General features: G+C 36.2%; 1 protein-coding gene across 1 annotated transcript in view; it reads right to left on the bottom strand.

Annotated features, from left to right (window-relative positions):
- The window catches only part of MNAT1 (MNAT1 component of CDK activating kinase), a 217,754-nt gene that overhangs the window by 105,598 nt on the left and 87,763 nt on the right, over positions 1-24,393 (bottom strand). The window contains exon 6 of the mRNA XM_007095222.3: positions 21,366-21,491. Within this exon, the coding sequence (XP_007095284.1) occupies positions 21,366-21,491 (126 nt within the window). The remainder of the gene's footprint in view (positions 1-21,365; positions 21,492-24,393) is intronic.

Below are 24,393 nucleotides of genomic sequence, written 5' to 3'. Positions count from 1 at the left end.
GGGCACATGCACCCCAATTTTTATAGTAGCACTATCGACAATAGCCAAAGTATGGAAAGAGCCCAAATGTCCACCAATGGATGAATAAATAAAGAAGATGTGGCATACACACACACACACACACACACACACACACACACACACACACACACTGGAGTATTACTCAGCAATCAAAAAGAATGAAACTTGCCATTTGCAACTACGTGGATGGAACTAGAGGGTATTATGCTAAGCAAAATTAGTGAGTCAGAGAAAGACAAATATCATATGACTTCACTCATATGAGGGCTTTAGGATACAAAACATGAACATAAGAGAGGGAAGCAAAAATAATATAAAACAGGGAGGGGGACAAAACATAAAAGACTCTTAAATACAGATAACAAACAGAGGGTTGCTGGAGGGGATGTAGGAGGGGGGATGGGCTAAATGGGAAAAGGGCATTAAGGAATCTACTCCTGAAATCACTGTTGCACTAGATGCTAACTAACTTGAAAGAAAGAAAGAAAGAAAGAAAGAAAGAAAGAAAGAAAGAAAGAAAGAAAGAAAGAAAGAGAAAGAAAGAAAAGAAAAGAAAAGAGGAAAGAAGGAAGAAAGAAGAGAGAGAAAAAGAAGGAAGGAAGGAAGGAAGGAAGGAAGGAAGGAAGGCAGGCCGGCCGACCAGCCAAAGTCAGATGGCTTTACTGGTGAAATCCATCAAACATTTAACAAAAAAATAATACCAATCCTTTACAAATTCTTCCAGAAAACACAGAAGAGAATATTTTCCAACTCAGTCTATGGGGTCAATATTGCCATGATTCTAAAGCCAGACAAAGTCATGTGCTAACATAAAAATCCATGTGCTTAGCATAAAAACATTATGCTAAGGTATGGAAGCTAGACTCAAAAGACTATATATTGTATAATTCCATTTACAGAAAAGGTACAAAAAAGGCAACTTTATAGAGACAGAAAGCAGATGAGTGGTTTCCTGGGGCTGGGAGTGGGAGCAAGAATTCCATGCAAACTGGCACAGAAATATTTCTGGAGTGATGAAATACTCTAAAACTGGTTTGTGGCTGCAAATCTCTTTAATATCCCTAAAATTCATTAAAATGTACACTTAATACAGGTGAATTTTGTTGTATGTAAATTATACTTCAATAATCCTGTTTAAGAAAAAAAATGGCTGACTAAATCAACAACCTCTAGACTGATCAAAATACAAGTTAGAATACTAGGAATTTTTAAAGGATTACTGCTATAACTTACAGGCATTAAAAGAATTTTGAGGTATTATTATAAACAGCTTGATGTCAATAAATATGATGTAACTTGGATGATATGTATGGTCAAATTCCTTGAAAAAAATGAAATTTACAAAAAAACCCAGAAAATTCAAATAGCTTGTATCTTTTTATAAAGTAAATTTACCATTATATTCTGGTTTCTCTTCAGATTCACATAAAAATCAAATTTACCAATAATCTACATATGAACAAAATTAAAAGTCCCTGATGATTTCAATAGTGAATTTGAAACATTCAAGAAGAAATAATGCCAATTTCATATAAATTCTTTCAAAATACAGAGTAAGAGACCCCACTTCAAAATGAAGCCAAACACCCTCACAAAACCATTGTAGACATTACTGGTAAAAACATTATCAGTATAATTATGGTATTACCCTGATACCACAGACAAAGACATCTAAAGGCAAAGAAAACTCAACTAATACCCTCCTGAATACAGACACAAAAATCCTTAATAAAAATAATAGCAAACTGAATACAAACTGAATACAAATCATAACCATACAGAATTTATCACAAGCATGAAGTAATTTAACTTTGAAAATGAATCAATTTTTTAACTCACCACATTAACAATATAAAGAAGAAAACTCTTCAAAAGATGTCATAAAAAGCATTTGACAAAATTCAACACCCACTCATAACTTTTTAAAATTTCAGTGCACTACAGCTAATTCTACAGCTAATATAATCTATAATACTGATAGATTAAATGATTCCCTCCACTGGGTGGGGAACAAGGTAGTGCAATATGGCAAGAAAAGGAAGTAAAAGGCAGAAAGGAAGAAGTAATACAGTCTCTACATGCAGATGACATGACTGCTTAAAAATACCTAAAAGCACCTACTAAAAATAAGTAAAATGTGCACAAGATACAAGATCAGTATAAAAAGTGCACATTAGGAGTAAGCAATAGGAAAATGAAATCTGAAATAACTATTTCCTCAAAAACAGTATCCAAAAATATAAAATATAAAAGGAACAAATTTGACAGTAAGTGCAATGTCAACTACTAAAAACCAAACATTACTGCTGAGATAAATTCATGAGGCTCTCAATAAATAAAGAGATACACCAAATTCATAGACTGCAAGCCTCAATATTAAGATCTCAATTCTCCCCAAGTTGACCTATAGAACAAAATCCCAATCATAATATGGCCAAGCCTTTTTGTAAAAATTAACAAATTGATCCCAAAATTCTGAATCTACAGAAAGCAATCTGGAAAAAGAACAAAGCTAGAAGACTTACATTATCTGACTTCAAGAATTGCTATTAAGCTACAGTAACCAAGGGGATGCCTGGGTGGCTCAGTTGGTTAAGCGTCCAATTCTTGACTTCCGCTCAGGTCATGATCTCATGGGTGTGACATTGAGCTCTGTGCCCTGTGTAGGGCCCTATGGTGGGTGTGGAACCTGCTTAAGATTCTTTCTCCCTCTCCTGGTGCCCCCCCTCCCCAAAAATAAAAAGAAATAAACTAATTTAATTAAATAAAATTTAAGCTACAGTAACCAAGATAGGAGTTGTGAGAACCAAATAGAATGAACACAAATAGACCCTACTTACAAACAATTAATTATAAACAAAGGCACCAAATGTGTGTAAAGCAATTCAATAGAGAAAGGAAGTCTTTTAAGCAAACAGTGTTAGAATGAGAGGATGACCATATGCAATAAATGAACCTCAACACTTACTTCACATCATACACAAAAATTAATCCAAGATGGATCAAGGACCTATCTGTAAAAGGAAAAACTCTAAAGCTTTTAAAAGAGAGAATATCTTTGTGACTTTAGGGCAGTAAAAGGTTTCTTATATAAGATACAAAAAGAAATAACCTTAAAAGAAAAAAATTCCATAAATTACACTTCATTAAAAATAAAAACTTCAGCTCATCAAAGATACCATTAAGAAAATGAAAAAGTGGGGTGCCTGGGTGGCTCAGTCAGTTAAGCATCCAACTTCAGCTCAGGTCATGATCTCACGGTTCATGAGTTCGAGCCCCACATTAGGCTCTGTGCTGACAGCTCAGAGCTTGGAGCCTGCTTTGGATTCTGTGTCTCCCTCTCTCTCTGCCCCTCCCATGCTCACACTCTCTCTCCCTCTCTCAAAAATAAATAAATGTTAAAAAAAATTTTTAAAAGAAAATGAAAAAGTGAGCTACAGACTGGGAGAAATGTGTTAGATATCTGACAAAAGACTTGTATGCAACATATTTTAAAGCTTTTTACAAATCAATAATAAAATGACAAACACCCCAATTACTTAAATGGACAAAAGATATGAAGAGACATCATAAAAGGAGATATAAAAAGGCAAACAAATAAAAAATCCTCAAAAACAAATTAAAGTTATGACAAGATGCCATTAAACACCCACCAAAATAGCTAAAATTAAAAACACTCATAGCACTAAAAGATGGCTAAAAGTGGAACAATCCAAACTCTCATATTATAGGTGGCAGTATAAAACTATGTAAATACTATCAGGAAAAGGATTGACACTTTCTTCTAAAATTAACAAACAACCCCACAAACGAGCAATTTCACTCATATATTGACCAAAGAGAAATTAAAAGATGGGTTCATAAAATAACTTACACAAGAAAGTTCAGAGCGGCTTTGTTAATATCAAAACCTACAAACAACTCAGATATTCATCAATAAAAGAATTGCTAAACTGATATATTCAAACAGAACACTACATAGCGATAAAAAATAACTAATTCTTGATATACAAAATAACATGAATGAATCTCAAAATATTATTCTGCTCTCCTTGCATCTGACCGTTTTATAGTAAGGAATGGTTGGCCCATTCCCCACCTTAAGCAACTAGAAAACTGAAAAAAACGTAAGAATCAATGGTTTTATAAACTGACGATTAGACAGTACAGGACTATGATCTCCAAGGAAAAGGAAGCAAATGAGGTGAGCCCTATACTGTCCCAGCTTACTGCATGGAGGCCCCTTGGAAGCCATGATATCTGGAAGGGAACCCAAGTAAAACGGGGGAATCAAGCAGACTGAGATCAGACTTTGAGGCTGGCACGGTGGCTATAATTTCCAGGGGAGATGACTAGAGAGGAAAATGCTACACAGAGAGAAAATTCTAAAGCAGGAGTCAGCAAATGTTTTCTGTAAAGGGCACATAAATATTTAAGGCTTTGCAAGCCATATGATTTCTGTGATAACTACTCAACTCATTAAAACATGAAAGCAAACAAAGACAGTACATAAATTCCAATAAAACTTTAGTTAGAGTAACAGGTGGTAGGTGAAACGTGGCCTGAGTGTTGTAATTTGGCCACTTCTCCTCTAGAAATCTACAAAGTGGTATCCTTAATTTATGCCTGGGTATTAATATGATCATGACAGAGTATAAACTTCTCAAGGCCAAGAAAATAACCTGGAACCCAACAGGTCAAACAATTTCCAAAGCTCACAGTTATCAGAACAGTTCATATTCTCAATAAATAAGGTAAAAAGACCTCAATACATGAAGCATCAACTATAGTCCTCAAAATGGTAAATTAACTTGAAAGTGGAGCTAAATTAGCCTAATATTGAAGTCTTCTATGCCCTACCAATGCTTAAAAATAATCCTTGCAAGGATCTAACAGATTATAAGTAATTTAGCTACAACCCCAAAGTCTGAAAATATTTAATGGAATACTATAAACTACTAGGTATTCAAAAACAAGGCAAAAATATATGACCCATACTCAGAGAAAACAGTCAATAGAAACAGACACAGAAATAACAGATAATGAAATTAGCAGACAATGACATTAAAATAACTATTATAAATATGCTCCACATGTTTAAGAAAGTAGAGAAAAACATAAGCATGATGAGAGAAATGGAAGACAAAAGATTCAAATGACATATATGGAGATTTAAAACACATACTACCTAAAGAACACCTGGGTGGCTCAGTCAGTGAAGCATTCAACTCTTGATTTTGTCTTAGGTCATGATCTCATAGTTTGTGAGTTTGAGCCTCACATCTGGCTCCACACTGCTGACAGTAAGGAAACTGCTTGGGATTCTCTCTCTCTCTCTCTCTCTCTCTCTCTCTCTGCCCAACGCCTCCCTCAAAATAAATAAATAAACTTTAAAAAATAAGTAAATAAAAAATAAATAACACATATACTACCTGAAATGAAAAATATAACAAGTGGAATAAATAGGTTAGGCACTAGCAAGGTAAAAATCAGTGAAGGTATAGCTTGAAGGCTTGAAGGCATAGAGCAACAGTAGCTAACTAAAGCACAAAGAAATAAGACTAGAAAAATAATCAGCAAAGCACTGATGAACTAACAATATCAAGCAATATAACTTACATGTAATTGAAATTCTGGGTGGGAGGAAAATAAAAATACACAAAGAAATAATCACCAAAATTTTTCCAAATTTGATGAAGGTAAATTTAAAGCAAACCAACCATATCAATAATTACCTTAACACAACAAGCAAAGGGAGACTGTCAGATTTAATTAAAAACCAAGATCCGACTGTACACATTAAGAAAGCAACTCATACCATGAAAACACCAATCAAAAAAGCTAGAGTGGCTATATTAACATCAGAAAAAGTGGTAGTTACTGGGGTGCCTGGGTGGCTCAGTCGGTTAAGCCTCCACCTCTTGATCTTGGCTCAGGTCATAATCTTACAGTCTGGTCCATGGAGCCCTGCATCGGGATCTACCCTGAGCCCACTTGGGATTCTCTCTCTCCCTCTTTCTCTGCCCCACCCCAGCTCATGCGCAAACTTGAGTGCTGTCTCTCTCTCTCTCTCTCTTAAAAATAAACTTAAAAAAAAAGAAAAAATAGTAGTTAAAACAAATATTACCAGGAATAAAGGGATATTTCATAACAATAAAGATGTGAAAGTATCAAAAGGACATAACCATCATATGTGTCTATGCCACAAAACACAGAGCTTAAACATATATAATGCAAAATTGATTTTTTTAAAATACACAATTATACTGGGATATTTCAACACTGCTCTCTCAGTAACAAAAGGGAAAAAAAATCAATGAGGAAACAAGATTTAACAATATCAATTAACTTCACCTGAGTGACATTTACAGAATGATCTGCCAAAGACCATGATACAAATCATTCCAAGTGCACAAAAAACTTCACCAAGATAGACCATACTCTGGGCTACAGAAAAAGTCTCAATGCGTCAAAGATGTCTAAAATCACACAAAGCATGTTCTCTCATTACAAGGGTATTAAACTACAAATCAATAGCAAAAAAAAAAAGTATTTAGAAAACTTGGAAATATTTGAAATTAAACAACACATTTAAAAAAAATTTTTTTAATGTTTATTCATTTTCGAGAGAGAGAGAGAGCAGGGGAGGGGCAGAGAGAGAGAGAGAGAGAGAGAGAGACAGAGACAGAGAGAGAAAGGGAATCTGAAGCAGGCTCCAGGCTCTGAGCTGTCAGCACAGAGCCTGATGCGGGGCATGAACCCACGAACCACAAGATCGTGACCTGAGCTGAAGTCGGACGCTTAACAACCGACTGAGCCACCCAGGTGTCCCACAACACATTTCTAAATAACCCATGGGTCAAGCAAGAAATTAAAAACAAAGTCACACAATGATTTGAACTAAATGAAAATGAAAACACAACTGTGATGGCCACATGCATGCACCTCTCATCTCCCAACTGCAGAAGCAAAATGGAGGAAGAGTCCCAGCTGTTGCACTCTGAAATCCAGTTCCACACTTGCACTAAGGCCTTGATTTCCATGGGCCTCTAGCCAATGACTGAGTGAGGCAGGAATACCAAGGCAGTTCCATAGTTACGAGATGCAAGCCTCCTCTGCCAGAAATCTCAGAACTCCCAACTTGCCTTGCCAAACTTTCCTTAGAAATATACGGTAATCTGAGACAATTCTACCCAACAGGTTTTCTTTCTTCACTTGGGTCAAACCCACAAAACCATCTGAAGATTCTCTCAGTCTCTTACAGCTGCCTCATTTTCTCTCACAGGTATTTTCCCTAACACATTTCTTGTACATTTAAACCCATCTTTGTAACTACCTCAGAGGACTCAAACTGTCAAGATAACATGTCAAAAGTGTGTGATGTAATGCTAAAAGAACATTTATACCATTAAATGTCAATAATAAAAATCGGAAAGTCTCAAATCAATCATCTAAGTTTCTACTTTCAGAAACCAGAAAAGTAGGGCACCTGGGTGGCTCAGTTGGTTAAGTGTCCGACTCTTGATTTCAGCTCAGGTCATGATCTCACAGTTTGTCAAGTCCCGCATTGACAGAGCACAGCCTGCTTGGGATTCTCTCTCTGTCCTTTCCCTGCACGTGCTCACGCTCTCTCTCTCTCTCTCTCTTTCTCTCTCTCTCTTTCTCAAAATAAATAAATAAACTTAAATTAAAAAAAAAAAAACTAGAAAAGTAGAATTATACCCCAATTAAGGAGAATGAAACAAATTATAAGGAATAAATATAACTGGAGTGGAAAATAGGAAAACAACAGAAAAATAAATCAATAAAGTAAAAAACTGGTTTGCTGACCAGATCAAGAAAATTGATAAACCTCTAGTCAGAATGATCAGAGAAGGGGCACCTGGCTGGCTCAGCTGGTGGAGCATACACAACTCTTGATCTTTGGATTGTAAGTTCAAGGCCCATGGTCAGTGTAGAGATTACTTAAAAATAAAATCTTTAAAAAAATTTTTTTTAAAAAGGAATGATTAGGGAAAAGAAGTGAGAAGACATAAATTACCAGTATCAGGAATGAAAGAGGGAAAAACACTAGAAATCCTACAGGAATTTCCTAACTTTTTTTTTTTAATTTTTTTTTTAACATTTATTCACTTTTGAGAGAGTGTGAGTGGGGGAAGGGCAGAAAGAGGGAGACACAGAATCCAAAGCAGGCTCCAGACTGAGCTATCAGCACAGAGCCCGATGTGGGACTCAAATCCACCAACTGTGAGATCATGACCTGAGCTAAAGTCAGACACTCAACCAACTGAGCCACTCAGGTGCCCCAGGAATTTCCCAACTTCTAAAGAAATGGTCTTTCATATGTTTGCTAGTAAGTCCAGCTATGTTATGATGCTTTACTAGGCCACAAAATTTTATTTAAATTATGATACAGTTGAAAAGCCCTTTGTCCTCCTAAAAATATCTAACCCCTCTAAGCTCAAGCTTCTAGGAGTTATGAATCCTAAATCACCCTGAAACCAATGGAGGGGCTGGGTAGAAGTTGCAAACCTGCCATGGCAGCATCTGGGAGAAGCTCTGATGAAGAGGAACAGAAGAAAGCAGTGTAAGTTCTTAGCTCTACTCTACCATTCCCCATTGGAGGGCTGGAGGAGGTGCAGAAGCATTCTCAGCAAAAGATGAGACAGGCTTCTAGTGCAGAAAAATGTTAACAAGAAAAAGGGAACTGACAGAATGAGAGTGTATTATAAGTTATCCATCAATTATGTATATTAACAAAGTTAAGAGATTATCCAAAAATAAATGAACATAACCCCTGGTTTTCAAACACCTAGGAGGTGTGGCAAATTATATTCTAACCTAAAAAGAGTCTGTGACAGAAATAAATTGATGAACAAAATAGCAAGTAAAATTACGTAGGAATAACCTAACACAAAATGATCAACAAAAGAAAAACCTAATAGTATTTTTTTATTATGAAATTTATTGTCAAATTGGTTTCCATACAACACCCAGTGCTCATCCCAACAGGCACCCTCCTCAATGCCCATCACCAATCCTCTCCTCCTTCCCACCCTCCCATCAATCCTCAGTTTATTCTCAGTTTTTAAGAGTCTCTTATGAAAAAAAAAAAAAAAAAAGTCTCTTATGGTTTAGTTCCCTCCCTAACTTTTTTTTTCTTCCCCTCCCCCATGGTCTTCTGTTAAGTTTCTCAGGATCCACGAAAGAGTAAAAACATATGGTATCTGTCTTTCTCTCTATGACTTATTTCACTTAGCATAACACTCTCCAGTTCCATCCACGTTGCTACAAAAGGCCATATTTCATTCTTTCTCATTGCCACGTAGTATTCCATTGTGTATATAAACCACAACTTCTTTATCCATTCATCAGTTGATGGACATTTAGGCTCTTTCCATAGTTTGGCTATTGTCAAAAGTGCTGCTATAATCATTGGGATACAAGTGCCCCTATACATCAGCGCTCCTGTATCCCTTGGGTAAATTCCTAGCAGTGCTATTGCTGGGTCATAGGGTAGATCTATTTGTAATTTTTTAAGGAACCTCCACACTGTTTGCCAGAGTGGCTGTACCAGTTTGCATTTCCACCAACAGTGCAAGAGGGTTCCCATTTCTCCACATCCTCTCCAGCATCTACAGTCTTCTGATTTGTTCATTTTAGCCACTCTGATTGGCGTGAGGTGATATCTCAGTGTGGTTTTGATTTGTATTTCCCTGATGAGGAGTGACATTGAGCATCTTATCATGTGCCTGTTGGCCATCTGGATGTCTTCTTTAGAGAAGTGTCTATTCATGTTTTCTGCCCATTTCTTCACTGGATTATTTGTTTTTCGGCTGTGGATTTTGGTGAGTTCTTTATAGATTTTGGATACTAGCCCTTTGTCTGATATATCATTTGCAAATATCTTTTCCCATTTCATTCGTTGCCTTTTAATTTTGTTGATTATTTCCTTTTCTACTATAGTCAAATGCCTGGGTGGCAGTTGGTTAAGCGTCTGACTTCAGCTCAGGTCATGATCTCACGATTCGTGAGTTCAAGCCCCACATCAGGCTCTGTGCTGACAGCTCAGGGCCTGGAGCCTGCTTCCGATTCTGTGTCTCCTTCTCTCTCTGCCCCTCCCCCGCTCATGCTGTGTCTCTCCCAAAAATGAATAAACATTTATAGTTCTAACAGTAATGTTCCTACAAATATTATTAGATGAAAAGTAAGATGAATGCCACAATTAGCTCAGGACAATACCGTTCATGCAGTGATAAAATTACAAAGGAAAATAAATCTGCTTAACTAAAAATTTAAAGTATCACATTGACAAACAGTGCAGGAATTATTTGGTCATGCACATGTGCAGATGTGGCCTTGTAAGACTACCAAATATTTGTGGCAGCTAGACTTCTCAGGAAAATACTGTATCATAGTCCTAAGCAAACAAAAAATGGATTTATTTCAGCATTTCCAAATATCAATTTTAGTAACCTTTAACTTATTCAACTGACTATTAGTAAAGAGCTCTTACTGACATGTGAAAATAATTCTAGGTATTTGAATTTCATAGCATAACCTCTTAGGACCAAAGAAAAGACGTGCATTTAAAAATTACTATGCAAGTTCATCAGAAGAAAATTCCTGGCTGGGAACCACAGAATGAACTTTGTTAAATTCACTCCTTTCATTCTTTTGCTCAGAATGCTTCCACACACACATTTTAAAAATGGATTGCCTTCCTTCTTCCCTTCTATCTTTCTTAACGTTTGCTTTTTTCAAGGCTCAATTCTAGTTTGCCATATTCCACAAGGATTTATTTAATTTGGGTCCCTTGGTAGAAAGCTTCACTGTACTTAGAAACAATACCATATAGTTTCTTTATACATGTTCGTTTTCTCTTCCCACTTCGAAACTCAACCTCTGGAAAACAAGGACCATTCAAGTATAGAGAAGCAGAAAATACTTGGAATCTGCCAGACTTGCTTGAGTCTAAATCTTAGCCCTTCCACTTAGCAGAATTATGAGTTAGGGTGATTTATTTTATGAGTCATCATGTTTCCTCATAAATGGCAATACCACTATCAACCTTGCAGGATATTTGTAAGGATTTAGTGAAATAATAATCAGGGACTGCTTTAATCACATCTTCCTTCTTTTTATTATTATATCTTCAACACCAACAGCTAAGATTGCTTTACAGATGTAATAGGTACATGATAAAATCTTATTGTGATAGACTGATTGGTACTTGATGAAACTATCTGCAGGACTGAAAAATCTGTCTCATGACATAGAGCAATACAAAATAAAGTGCATAAAACATGGCAGAAAAATGTTTGTTGAATACATTAACTCAACCAGGAAATCATTGTTTCTGCATTCCAGGCTAAGAATATTTCCACATTTTCATATATCTAAAAAGTCCTCCAGACTGAGATTAAAAAACAAAAGCTTCCCACTCTTTATATACTACGGATTTTAACTTGTTCCTATAACAATTAAAATAACTGATATAACTCACAACTCCCTGATTCATTATTTCTCCCTATTATGCTCATGTCCAGATCATCAGACAAGCAGACAAGTTTCCTGGAATAAATTCAACCACTGTAATAAATTCTATCATCAATAGTTTGAGCATTAACTATATTTTTCCCTCACCATAGTAAGGTATGAGAAAGAATATAATATAAAACTCACAATATATAATCAGTTCATTCTAAGTATTCCCAACTATGGACACTAAATAGTTCAGTTTCTTATATATCCACAGTATAACTGAAATGTTATCCAGAAATATAGAAATATAAAAAAGGGTTTCTAAAGGCATTTGGGGGTCTATAAGTAAACTATCTACTCAAAAATAAATGGTATAAGTTAAACAAGTCACAAACCCTACCTGCAATACAAATTTACTGGTCTATTACAGCGTTTACTTACATCTATACCCATTTATACTTACAATGAACCAGGCACTCTAAGACTTTTATGTAATTATTTCAAAAAATACTCAACAATTCTACACTAATTCCAAGGGATATATGCACTCCAATGTTTATAGCAGCATTATCTACAATAGCCAAATTATGCAAAGAGCCCAAGTGTCCATAAATGGATAAAGAAGATGTGATATATATACACAATGGAATATTACTCAGTCATTTAAAAAAAGTACCAAAATCTTGCCATTTGCCACAACACGGATGGAGCTAGAGAGTATTATGCTAAGCAAAATAAGTCAGTCAGAGAAAGACAAATACCATATGATTTCACTCCTATGTGGAATTTAAGAAACAAAACAAAGGGGGAAAAAAAGAGAGGGAAGTAAACCAAGAAACAGACTCTTAACTATAGAGAACAAACTGATGGTTACCAGAGAGGAGGTCAGTGGGGGAATGGGTCAAGTAGGTGATGGAGATTAAGATGCACTTGCTGAAATGAGCCCCAGAAATTGTATACAAGTGTTGAATCACTACACTGTACAACTGAAACTACTACTACACTGTAGGTTAACTGGAATTTAAAAACTCTAAAAAATTTTTTTTAATTAAAAAAAAACCAAACTGAGTAACTTAAGGCTTTAATGATTTAAATGATCTGCCCAAGGTCATATCAGCTAGTATGCATGTTATAGAGGTGCCACAGTTTGAACCCCTAATAATGATATTATAAGGACAACCCATTTTAAGTAATTCTAGAGATGCCTGGGTGGCTTAGTCAGTTAAGTGGCCAACTCTTGGTTTTGGCTCAGGTTATGATCTCACAGTTCATGGGTTCGAGCCCTGCATCTGGCTCCATGCTGAAGATATGGGGCCTGCTTGGGATTCTCTCTCTCCCTCTCTCTCTGCCCCTACCCAGCTCGCACTATCTCTCTCTCAAAATACATAAATAAACTTGAAAAAAAATTAAAAAGGGGCACCTGGGTGGTTCAGCCTGTTAAGCATTTGACTTCCACTCAGGTCATGATCTCATAGTTTGTGGGTTTGAGCCCCACATCAGGCTCTATGCTGACAGCTCAGAGACTGGAGCCTGCTTCAGATTCTGTGTCTCCCTCTCTCTCTGTCCCTCCCCACTCATGCCTGAAGATGAAACAGAAGACCTTAAAGTTATACTGCTGGGATTTGAAGCAATAAAATTGAAAGAACTAACGCGTAACTGAGAAACAAATTTGGAAATCTCATTTTAAAAGTTCAGAGGCACCTGGCTGGCTCAGTCAGTAAAGCATGTGACTCTTGATCTCAGGGTTTTAAGTTGGAACCCCATGTTGGGTGTAGAGATTATTTTAAAAAAATAAAATCATAAAAAAAAAGTTCAAAGCTGTCACCATAAAAAAGACAACAAATATATAAAATGAAGTTTCTCCTATTCACGCATTAGACAGTGATTAAGTGGAATTATTTAAGAAAGTCAAGTCACAAATTTTATAAATTATCTTTCTAAGATCCTACCCTTAGGATCCTACCCACCAACTGAGAGTTTAATTCCTAGGACATATAATTCAAAGAATACATCAGGCACAATATTATGTGAACATCCCTAGCCAAAATATCTTCCCTGACAGCCTCAACTCTACATATTTCAATACATAATAATTAAGTTCTCATTTCTTACTCATTATTTTATGCCAATTTTTAATCCTTTATCTTTCTCTAGGTTTATTAAATAAATTTTGTCTTCTCAGTCACATCTCAAAGGATCTATTTCTAAAACTGTCAATCACATTTATAATGTTTTCCTTGGACCTTCTCCAAATTCAGTGTATCTGACTTCATTTGTTGTGCTGGACTTTCTTGAAGTAGAGCAGATCAGGAAAGGAAAAGGTCATTGTGCTGGCTCCTGTCCTTTATGTTACCCAGTCCAAATAATCAGCCCACTATTACAAGCAATTAACTCAATCCTAGCTCTCTTCAAATCAGAAAGACACTTGAAGTAGAATTTATAAATTTTGGTTTTTTTAATAGTCTCATTAATTAAATAATGAGGTATAATACAAAGAGAATGAGTTCAGGTGTCATCTTTTATATGTGATCTAACTTCTCTGAGACAGAGTCAGTTTTCACATCTGCAAAAATAAGATTATCATCTATTTCATGGAAATATAAAAACAAAATATGACAACTTTTATTAAAAAGAACTATCGTAAGTCACAAAGTCTTAAGCAATGTTGGCATCCTTACCAGCACGTGTTCAATGAAACCAACCCCTGGGATATAGGTGCTCAATAAATGTTACTTTTCATCCCGCATGTTAGGATTGGTTTTTCCAAAGAGTATAAAAACACTCAACTACATCAACACTGGATTTCCATCTACATTATATGTCAATCACCCCATTCAGTAATATTAATAAATCCACATAAAAACTGTCCTTAAAATGTTCACCTTGCCTTTGAACCAGAAGCTGAATTGTTATAATAAACAACAATAATAGGTATTCTATCACACACTTAAGTTATATGAATCTCAACAAGCTAATGCTTACATCATATCAAAAAAAAAAAAATCAATTCCAGGTGGATAATAAAAAAGTAAAACAATAAAGACATCAAAAGACACCTTCAAGAGAGTGAAAACAAACAAGCCACAGTAAAAAAAAACTCTGGTCTTTTCTTAAACTCTTCGTGGGGTTTTTGCGGGGCAGGGGGGACAGGTAAAAGGAAACACTTTTACTTCTCAGCAAGTTGGAACAGAAGTATGAAGGCATGCAACAGATCGCAAATGCTACTACTGAAATCACACAACCAAGAATCCCTATCCCTTGAGAGACAGCGTGTGTGTGTATAGATACACACACACACACACGCACACACACACGCATACTTTTTTTTTAAGATTTTATTTTTAGGTAATCTCTACATACAACATGGGACTTGAATTCACAAGAGATGAAGAGTCACATGCTCCACCACCTGAGCCAACCAGTTGATCAATCTAGCAAATAATTTAATCTCAGCTCCTACGACACATATGATTAATAAAAGGCTTAGATCTAGAACATAAAAAGAATTCCTACACATGAGCAACTGTCTTGAGCAGGCATTTCAGAAAACAGGATAGCCAATGCTCAATGTCATTAGTGAGCAACAAAGTAAAATGCAGATTAGAATCACAAAACACAAGGTACCTGGCTGGCTCAGTCAGTAGAACATATAACTCTTGATCTCAGGGTCGTGAGTTCAAGCCCCACATTGAGCATGGAGCTTACAAAAAAAAAGAATCATAATATACTACTAAATACCCACCAGACTGGTAAAACTGGAAAAGACAAAAACCTCCCAAATGTTGACAAGAATATGGAATAACAAGAATACTGCTGATAGAAATACAACTGGTAAAAACCACTTTGGAAAATGATTTAGTTGTATCTTCTAAAGTGAATATACATATTCACTATGACCTAATAACTCTACTCCTAGATAAATAGCCACCAAACCAATGTGTACATGTATGCCAAGAAACATAAATAAAAACATTGGCATAATTCATAATACCAAAAAGTCTAAGGAATCCAAACATCCAGCAACAACAGAATGGATAAATAGTATATTCCTCCAATGGAACATTACCTAGCAATGAAAATGAAAAAAGTTACAGCTATATGCAAAAACATGGATGAATCTCACAAATATAACAATGAACAGACAAAATATTAATGAAGTTAAGACATACATGCTTAGATGTAAAAGCTATTTATAAAACCAAGAAAGGGACTGCCATAAAAGAAGAGTGAGTGACTTCTTTGAGGAAAAAGAATAGGGTACCGGCCAAATCTAAGGGGTCATGAGGTGGACTTCAAGAACATTGACAATATCTTTTTTTTCTTTTACCCCTATGATGGCTACACAGATGTTAACTTTGTGATAATTCACTGAGCTACATAGTTTGGCTCTGTGCACTTTTGTGTATTTACATTACATTTCACAAAACAAAAAAATTGTAAAACAGGGAAGAAGAAAGAAAATAAATAATAAGGCCACAACCTTATCTGAAAAAATACCTAAAGTGTTGAAGTAAATGCTAAGGGCAAATGAAACACTGATAACAAACACATGAAAAGATGCTCAACATCACTAGTCAAATTAAAGCCATAATGAAAAATCGTTACACACTTGTTCAGAATGCCTAAAATATTTTTAAAACTCAAAATACCGAGCACTGGCAAGGATACAGAGCAATTAGAACACTCATACAAGGTTGGCGGGAATGCCAACGGGCACAGTCACTTTGAAAAACAGTTTGACAGTTTATTACAAAACTAAACATACCCATACCCCATATGTCACCAATTTCATTCTTAGTATTTACCCAATAGAAATGAAAACCTATGTACACACACAACTGTATGCACACAACTGTATACACACAACTTACATTTGTAGCAACTTCATTTGTAATCATTAAAAAACAAAAACAAAACCCAAATGTCCTTCAACTGATGAATAAAGAAACTGGTATATCCATAAAATGATATATCATTCAACAAAAAGGAACAACAACAACATGCATGATCTCAAACACGTGTTGCTAAGTTAACAAAACTTGACCTAAAGGCCTCCTATATGTATGATTCCATTTATATGCCATTCTGGAAAATCCAAAACAACAGAGACAGAGATAGGGGGTTTAGGGGTACAGGGTTGACTATGAAATCGTAGCAGAAGGGAATTTTGAGGAGTGATGCAACTGCTCTATATTATGATTATAGAGGTAGATACACAGTGTGCATTTGTCAAGACCCTGTATACCACAAAGAATGACCTTTACTATACACGAATTAAAAAATAAATTTTAGGGGCACCTATGTGGCTCAGTCAGTTAAGCAGCCGACTTCAGCTCAGGTCATGATCTCACCGTTCATGAATTCAAGCCCTGAATCGGGCTCTTTGCTGACAGCTCAGAGCCTGCAGCCTGCTTCAGATTCTGTGTCTCCCTCTCTCTCTGCCCCTCCCCCACTCACGCTCTGTCTCTCTTTCTTTCAAAAATAAATAAACATTTTAAAAAGATTTTTTAGGGGTGCCTGGGTGGCTCAGTCGGTTAAGCGTCCGACTTTGGCTCGGGTCATGATCTCGTGGTCTGTGAGTTCGAGGCCCGCGTCGGGCTCTGTGCTGACAGCTCAGAGCCTGGAGCCTGTTTCGGATTCTGTGTCTCCCGCTCTCTCTGACCCTCCCCCATTCATGCTGTCTCTCTCTGTCTCAAAAATAAAAAAATAAAATAAAATAAAATAAAAAAAAAATAAAAATAAAAAGATTTTTTAATTGTTTAAAACAGTAAGTTTTAGGTGCCTGGGGTGGCTCTGTCAGTTAAGCATCCCACCTCCTGATTTCGGCTCAGGTCATTATCTCACAGTTCATGAGTTCAAGCCCTGTATTAGGTTCTCTCTCTCCCACTCGCTCTCTCTCTTCTCTCTCTCAAAATAAATAAGCATTTTATAAATAAATAAACAAACAAACAAACAAATAAATTTTAAAGAGCTTTAAAACACTGTGATCTTGGCGGGCACCTGGCTCAGTCATTTAAGTGTCCAACTTTGGCTCAGGTCATGATCTCGCAGTTCCTGAGTTGGAGCCCCCCACAGCACTCTGTGCTGACAGGTCAGAGCCTGGAGACTGCTTCGGATTCTGCATCTCCCTCTCTCTCTGCCTCTCTCTCTCAAAAATAAACATTTATTTTGTTTGTTTGTTTGTTTGTTTGTTTATTTATTTATTTATTTATTTATTTATTTTGAGAGAGAGTGAAAGAGATAGCAAGCAGGGGAGGGGCAGAGAGAGGGAGAGACAGAGAGAATCCCAGGCAGGCTCTGTGCTGTCAGTGTAGAGCCCGATGTGGGGCTCAAACTCACGAACTGTGAGATCATGACCTGAGCTGAAACCAAGAGTCAGATGCTTAAATGATTGAACCACCCAGTGCCCCTCAAAAATAAACATGTAAAAAATTAAAAATAAAAAAAAACCACTATGATCACAGCACCACCACAGATTTACAAAGCATAAAAATGCCAAAAATATCATAAAATTCCCTCAAATTCAAGAATCCTAAAATATGTATTACCTAATTACACAATGTAAATAAATTATAATGCAACTCACTTAGATATTTAACTATAATAAACACTACTGATAACATTAAAGTTGCACTTAGTGAACATTTTATACATACGTTTTAATCTTCCAAACAATCATATAAAGTGAAATTTATTTCAGCTTTACCAATGAGGAAACAAACTCAGAAAGAGTAAAGAAATCTCTTACCCATGCACACACACGTAGTAAGTGGTAAAGCTGAAGTTTAATCCCATTGCATCTGAGTCTTTCCATGCCCATTTTCTTTTCTCTATATTGTTTCTTAAAAGCTTTTGTAATTCCTTAATGAGTAATGTTTTTCTTTACATTATTTGAAAATGTGTTATTTCCTAAATTTATAAATTTAAAATGAATTATGAATATTTTATATTGTCCAAGTACCCACATACTCATGATCATATAAAATGAAGTTAAAATATGCAGCCTCTGCCCTCAAGATGTTTATAATCTAATTGGTGGCACACATATGACAAACAAGGTAGGCAATTTTAAAAATCAAAAATCAGCTGAATGGGCAGTTGGGGAGGAAAACATTGCTGTGAGTGCCTCATAATAATAAAATAATTCTAATTGCTTCCTCCTGTCTCTTGCATTACCACTGTCATTCATTGCACTTATATATAAGCATGTGTGTATATACAGACACACATAAACAAACATACTCAAATATAATATTGCTATTAGACTTATCTGTTAGAATAAGAACAAAAATGTAAGTTTTTATTCTGTCTTAACTTATTTCTTCTCTTATGCTCTTCCTTTCCTTTTTTACATCTTAGCTTCTGACCTATTTCATTTTCCTTGGCTCTAAAAGAACTTCTTTTAACACTTCTTTCAAGGAAGGTCTACTGACAAACAATTCCTTTTTTTTGTTTGTTTGTCTGATAACCTTTATTTCTCCTTCACTTTTTTTTAAATGTTTATTTTGAAAGAGAGAGAGCGCACGCAAGCACTAGCAGGGGAGGGGCTGATAGAGAATCCCAAGCAGGTTCCACGCTGTCAGTGCAGAGCCTAATACAGGGTTCGATCTCACAAACCACAAGATCATGACCCGAGCTGAAACCAGGAGTTGGATGCTCAACCGACTGAGCCACCTGGGCGTCCTGACTCAGTTTTAAAAGATAATTTTGCAAGGTGCATTACTCTAGGTTGGTGGGTTTTTTCACTCATCATCTTATATTACACACCATTCTCTTCTTGTTTGTGTGGTTTCTGAGGAGAAGCCAGATATAATACTTGTCTTTGCTCCTCTATAGGTAAGGTATTTTTCCCCCTCCGGCTGCTTCAGGATTTTTTATCTTCAATTTCCTGTAATTTGAAAATGATATGCCTAGGCATAGTTTTTTGAGCATTTATCCTACTTAGTGTTCTCTGAGCTTTCTGGATCTTAGGTTTTGTTTCTGATGTTAATTTGGGGGAAATTCTCACTTGTTACCATTTCAAATATTTCTTCTGTGCCTTTTTCTCATTCTTCTCTTTCTGGTATTTCCATTATGCAAGTGGTACAACTTTTTTCTTCTTTTTTCTTTTGAGAGAGAGCCAGAGAGAGAGCACAAGCAGGGGATGGGCAGAGAGAGAGAGAGAGAGAGAGAGAGGATCACAAGCAAGCTCTGCACTGTCAGTGCAGATCCTGACATGGGGTTCAAACTCACAAACTGTGAGATCATGACCTGAGCAGAAATCAAGAGTCGGACGCTTAACCAACTGAGCCACCCAGGCGCCCCTGTGGTATACTTTTGTAGTCATCCCATAGTCCTTCGATATTGTTCTGGTTTTTTGTCTGTTTCCAGTCTTCTTCTCTTTGGTTTTCAGTTTTCAAGGAGTCTATTGGTGTATCTTCTCGCTCAAAGATTCTTTCATCAGGGGTATCTAATCTATTAATGAGCCCATCAAAGGTATGCCTCATTTCTGTTAGTGTTTTTTTGTCTAGCATTTCTTTTTGGTTCTTTCTCAGAATTTCCATCCCCCTCCTCGCCACTGCCCATCTGATCTTGTATGTTGTCTACTTTATCCATTAGCATCCTTAGCATATTAATCACAATTGTTTTAAATTCCCAGTCTGATCATTCCAACATCCCTGCCATATCTGAGCCTGGTTCTGAGGCTGGCTCTGTCTCTTCCAACTCTGTTTTCTGCCTTTTAGTATGTTTTATCATTTTTTTTTCTTGATAGCTAAGGCATGATGGACTGGGAAAAAGGAACTACTATAAATAGGACTTAAGCAATGTGGTGGTGAGGTGTGGGGGTTGGTAGCACATTTTATAGTTCTATGATTAGGTCTCAGCCTTTTAGACAGCCTGTGCTTCTAAACTATGAACTTCACATGTGCTTCTCAGTCCCTCCCTCCTCCTCTTAGGTGGGGCAAGATGGTTAGAGTGGGCTGAAGTTATGTTATTTCCCTCCTCCCACACAGAAGGCCTGAGCAGCTGGAATTGAGTATTTCCCTTCCCCTGCATCAGGTAGGTTCTGATAAACTCCAGCAGTTTAGGCTCTGATGAAATAGTTTCTCCTGAGGGTAGGCCTTATTAAGAACAGAATGCACTGGTATATTTCAAAACTGTTCCATTTCCCTTTCCTCTGCCAGAAACAAGAGGAGATTTTTCTCTAATATTCACTAGAGAATCTCGTAGAGGTGCAAGAGGTAACACACAAAAAAGTGTGGGGGCCCTAAATGACTGGTTCCTCCATGGAGTTTTAAACTCTCAGAGTTGTCCACACTGAGCCTCCAACAATTTATCAATTACAATCAGATTTCCCTATAGGAGTACTGGTTCCTGGTGAGGTGACTGCCCTGGTAAGTTGTGATACACTGTATTCTCTGTCGATCTCTCTAATTTTGAGGGCAGCGGTTTGCCTTTTGATCTCTCTTCATTTATGGATCTAAGAAAAGTTGTTGATTTTTCACTGTGCTCAGCTTTTGACTTGTTATTATGAGTTGGCAACATCCAAGCTTCTTACATGCCATATGAGAAACCAGAACTCTGTATTTTCTTTTAAGAATGTTTTCCTACACTACAAGCTTAAAATTTATGTAGAAAAAGAAAAAAATATACAAACCCAGTATCATGTACAACAAAACTGTGTCATGTACTTTGAGAATTATTTATTACTTTCCATTTTCCTTACACTACACATATTCATGTTTCTAGATGTCTAGCCTAGATCAAATACTGTTCTTAAACATCTGAACCTTCCAGTTTATCTGTAAAAATCAATATAAAATTATAAACTGCAATCCTTGAAATATATCTTTCAAACAAGCCATTAAAATACAGCTTACCATTTTGATGCCTGTGGAAAATGTCACTGGTTTTATAGGTTTAGGTTTCTCAAGTTGCATTTCCAACTGGGTAGATCTATCTTTATGCTGAGCCAAAAGTAGAGCAACAGGGAGATCTGAACTCTCCTGTAAGAAAAGTTAAAGTGCAACATGAAAGTTAAAAAGGAAAAACTAATGAGCAACAAGTCTTTCATTTTAAATTATGCCCTTTCATAAGCACTTGATGTCAACCTAAATATTCACTTTATGGAGAACACTTCACAAAAAATTTTAACATTCCATAATAAGAAAAGGCTGTTTGAGATTCATAAATCAAAATAACCTGCAAAAAAGTATTTTTATAAAATCCACATTAAAGACAATAGGGTCTTATTTCATCTAGCAAAGCCAACCATATTTATTAAAATAAAAAAAAATTAAAAGCTAATCACAAAAAGAGTAATACAAAGTACTATAACGTAGATCAGATGTTTATCTAAGACACATTCTTCTACCAGTGAATTCAGACCAGTTTGAAATCGTTTCCCATTAGATTTCACCTGAGGCCGTTTGGAAATGATCCTTGTTCTGTTTTGCACAATAGAACGATTGTTAAGTACAACCAAAAATATATTCTCTCCTTTACTGAACTTATTTTTAGAAATTAAGTCTAAATTTTTTTAATTGACAAAATGATAGCAAATATTTATTTTAATACCTTATATTGACACTAAAAGAGGGCTGTTTACATAAATCTGCATATATACATATGAATGACACAAGCAATGATACTAATTCTTATATGCAGATGCATTTATCCTGTTTAACATGAAGTTCTCTTACATGTTCTTCCACATGCTGTGGAACTAAGGTCTAAACTAAACATATCCAGACTTTTTCCTTCCCGAGTTTTCAGTTAAATAAGAACACAGAAACACATGCAGAAGAAAGGAGATAATATACACACAGTACTTTATATCTGTAAACAAAAATGAAGATTACAAACACATTTCTATCTATACCTATAGATATTGAGTCTATACCAAGTCTATCTATGAAAACAGACATATTTTTCAAATGGCCTAGAGATTTTTAAAATAATAACAACCCAGAACTTAATCCTGGAAAGACTATATTGTTAAACATTCCCTAGTATGAAAGTAAACATACAGCAGAATCTAATTTTCTTTCCAAATCTAACAACTTTATACAATTTTTTAGGCACAAATGTAGTTAATATATTTGAAGGAACTTTTGGGGCGCCTGGGTGGCTCAGTCGGTTGAGCGCCGACTTCGGCTCAGGTCACGATCTCGCGGTCCATGAGTTCGAGCCCCGCATCAGGCCCCTGTGCTGACAGCTCAGAGCCCGGAGCCTGTTTCAATTCTGTGTCTCCCTCTCTCTGACCCTACCCCATTCATGCTCTGTCTCTCTCTGTCTCAAAAATAAATAAACGTTAAAAAAAAAAAAATTTAAAGGAACTTTTTTGTCTATAGTACAGAAGTAATTCAAATAAAAAGCAAATTATTTCAACAGAATTGTCCTAGCATAAATCTGTACCTCAAGACTTGGTAACAGAAGTGCTTTGCAAGAGCAATGTTACAAAGATTAAAATTTTTTAAATGGAGGAACACAAATTTTATTTATAAAATATAGCCTTGGGGCCTTTAGCAATAATAAAGGAAAATAGGGGCACTTGGGTGGCTCACTCAGTTAAGTGTCCGACTTAGGCTCTGGTCATGATCTCCCGGTTTCTGAGTTCGAGTCCCGCATCAGGCTCTGTGCTGACAGCTCAGAGCCTGGAGCCTGCTTCAGATTCTGTGTCTCTCTCTCTCTGCCCCTCCCCTGCTCATACTCTGTCTCTCTCAAAAATAAATAAATTAAAAAAAACATTAGAGGGGCGCATGGGTGACTCAGTCAGTTAAGCATCTGACTTCGGCTCAGACAGACAGTTCATGGGTTCAAGTCCTGCATCAGACTCCGTGCTGTCAGCACAGAGCCCGCTTTGGATCCTCTGTCTACCTCTCTCTCTGCCCCTCCCCCACTTATTCCCTCTGTCAAAAATAAACATTTAAAAAATTGTTTTAATTTAAAAAATAATAATAAAGGAGAATGAATGAAATATATACTATTGAGAATATACTTGAACACCTTTCATACTCTGCAATAAAGCATCAGTTATGCATTAGCAACAGTATTGCTGTGAATTCCTGCAGCTATTCTAGATGTTCATTAAGAATTTTATAATTAAACGTAAAATTAAGAGAGAATTTAAATGGACTGTGGACCAAAACATCTTTTAAAACCCATTACTGCCTTTTCATATGTAAAAATTAACAGAAGAAAACTAAATTTCTTGGCATTCCTCCTCAATCTATACTCTAAGTGAATTCAAATACTCTTCCATACCTGGTATTTACTCTAAGTGAAAGTCCTTATGTAAAAGCAAGACAATGGGCTCACTTCAAAAAAGTTGCTAATCAATACTTGGGCCTGTTTTAATCCTGGTTTCACTTTCACATAAAAGGCCCTGAACATTAAAATGCCTTGGTAAAACAGCTGAAATTCAATAAAAAATAAACATTCTAGGAATCTAAAACCAATTTTGACATTAAGGCATACAATTTACTTCAAATCTGCTTCATTCCATTTTAGCACTCAAAACTTTGAAGCCTGAAAATCTTTGTGAAAGTTAAGTTAGAATTAAACAGGAGCTCAGGCAGTTAATTGTCCAACTTTTGGTTTCACCTCAGGTCATGATCTCAAGGTTCCTGAGTTTGAGCCCCACATCGGGCTCTGCACTGATGGTGCAGAGTCTGCTTGGGATTGCTCTCTCCCTCTCTCTCTCTGCCCCTCCCCTGCATGCGCACTCTCTCTCTCTCTCTCAAAAAGTAAATACACATTAAAAAAAAAAAAGAATTAAGCAGGAGCTCTAACAACAATAAAAATCAATCAATGGAGTAAAAAAAAAAAACTATGGGAATATACATGCTCTCAAGAATACATAAAATGCAGATTCAGCCTTAGCAAGTTATTTCATTTTTCTTAGCT

Source organism: Panthera tigris, chromosome B3 (assembly GCF_018350195.1).
Source record: "Panthera tigris isolate Pti1 chromosome B3, P.tigris_Pti1_mat1.1, whole genome shotgun sequence".
Lineage (NCBI taxonomy): Eukaryota > Metazoa > Chordata > Mammalia > Carnivora > Felidae > Panthera > Panthera tigris.
This window is presented reverse-complemented; position numbering and strand designations above follow the sequence as displayed.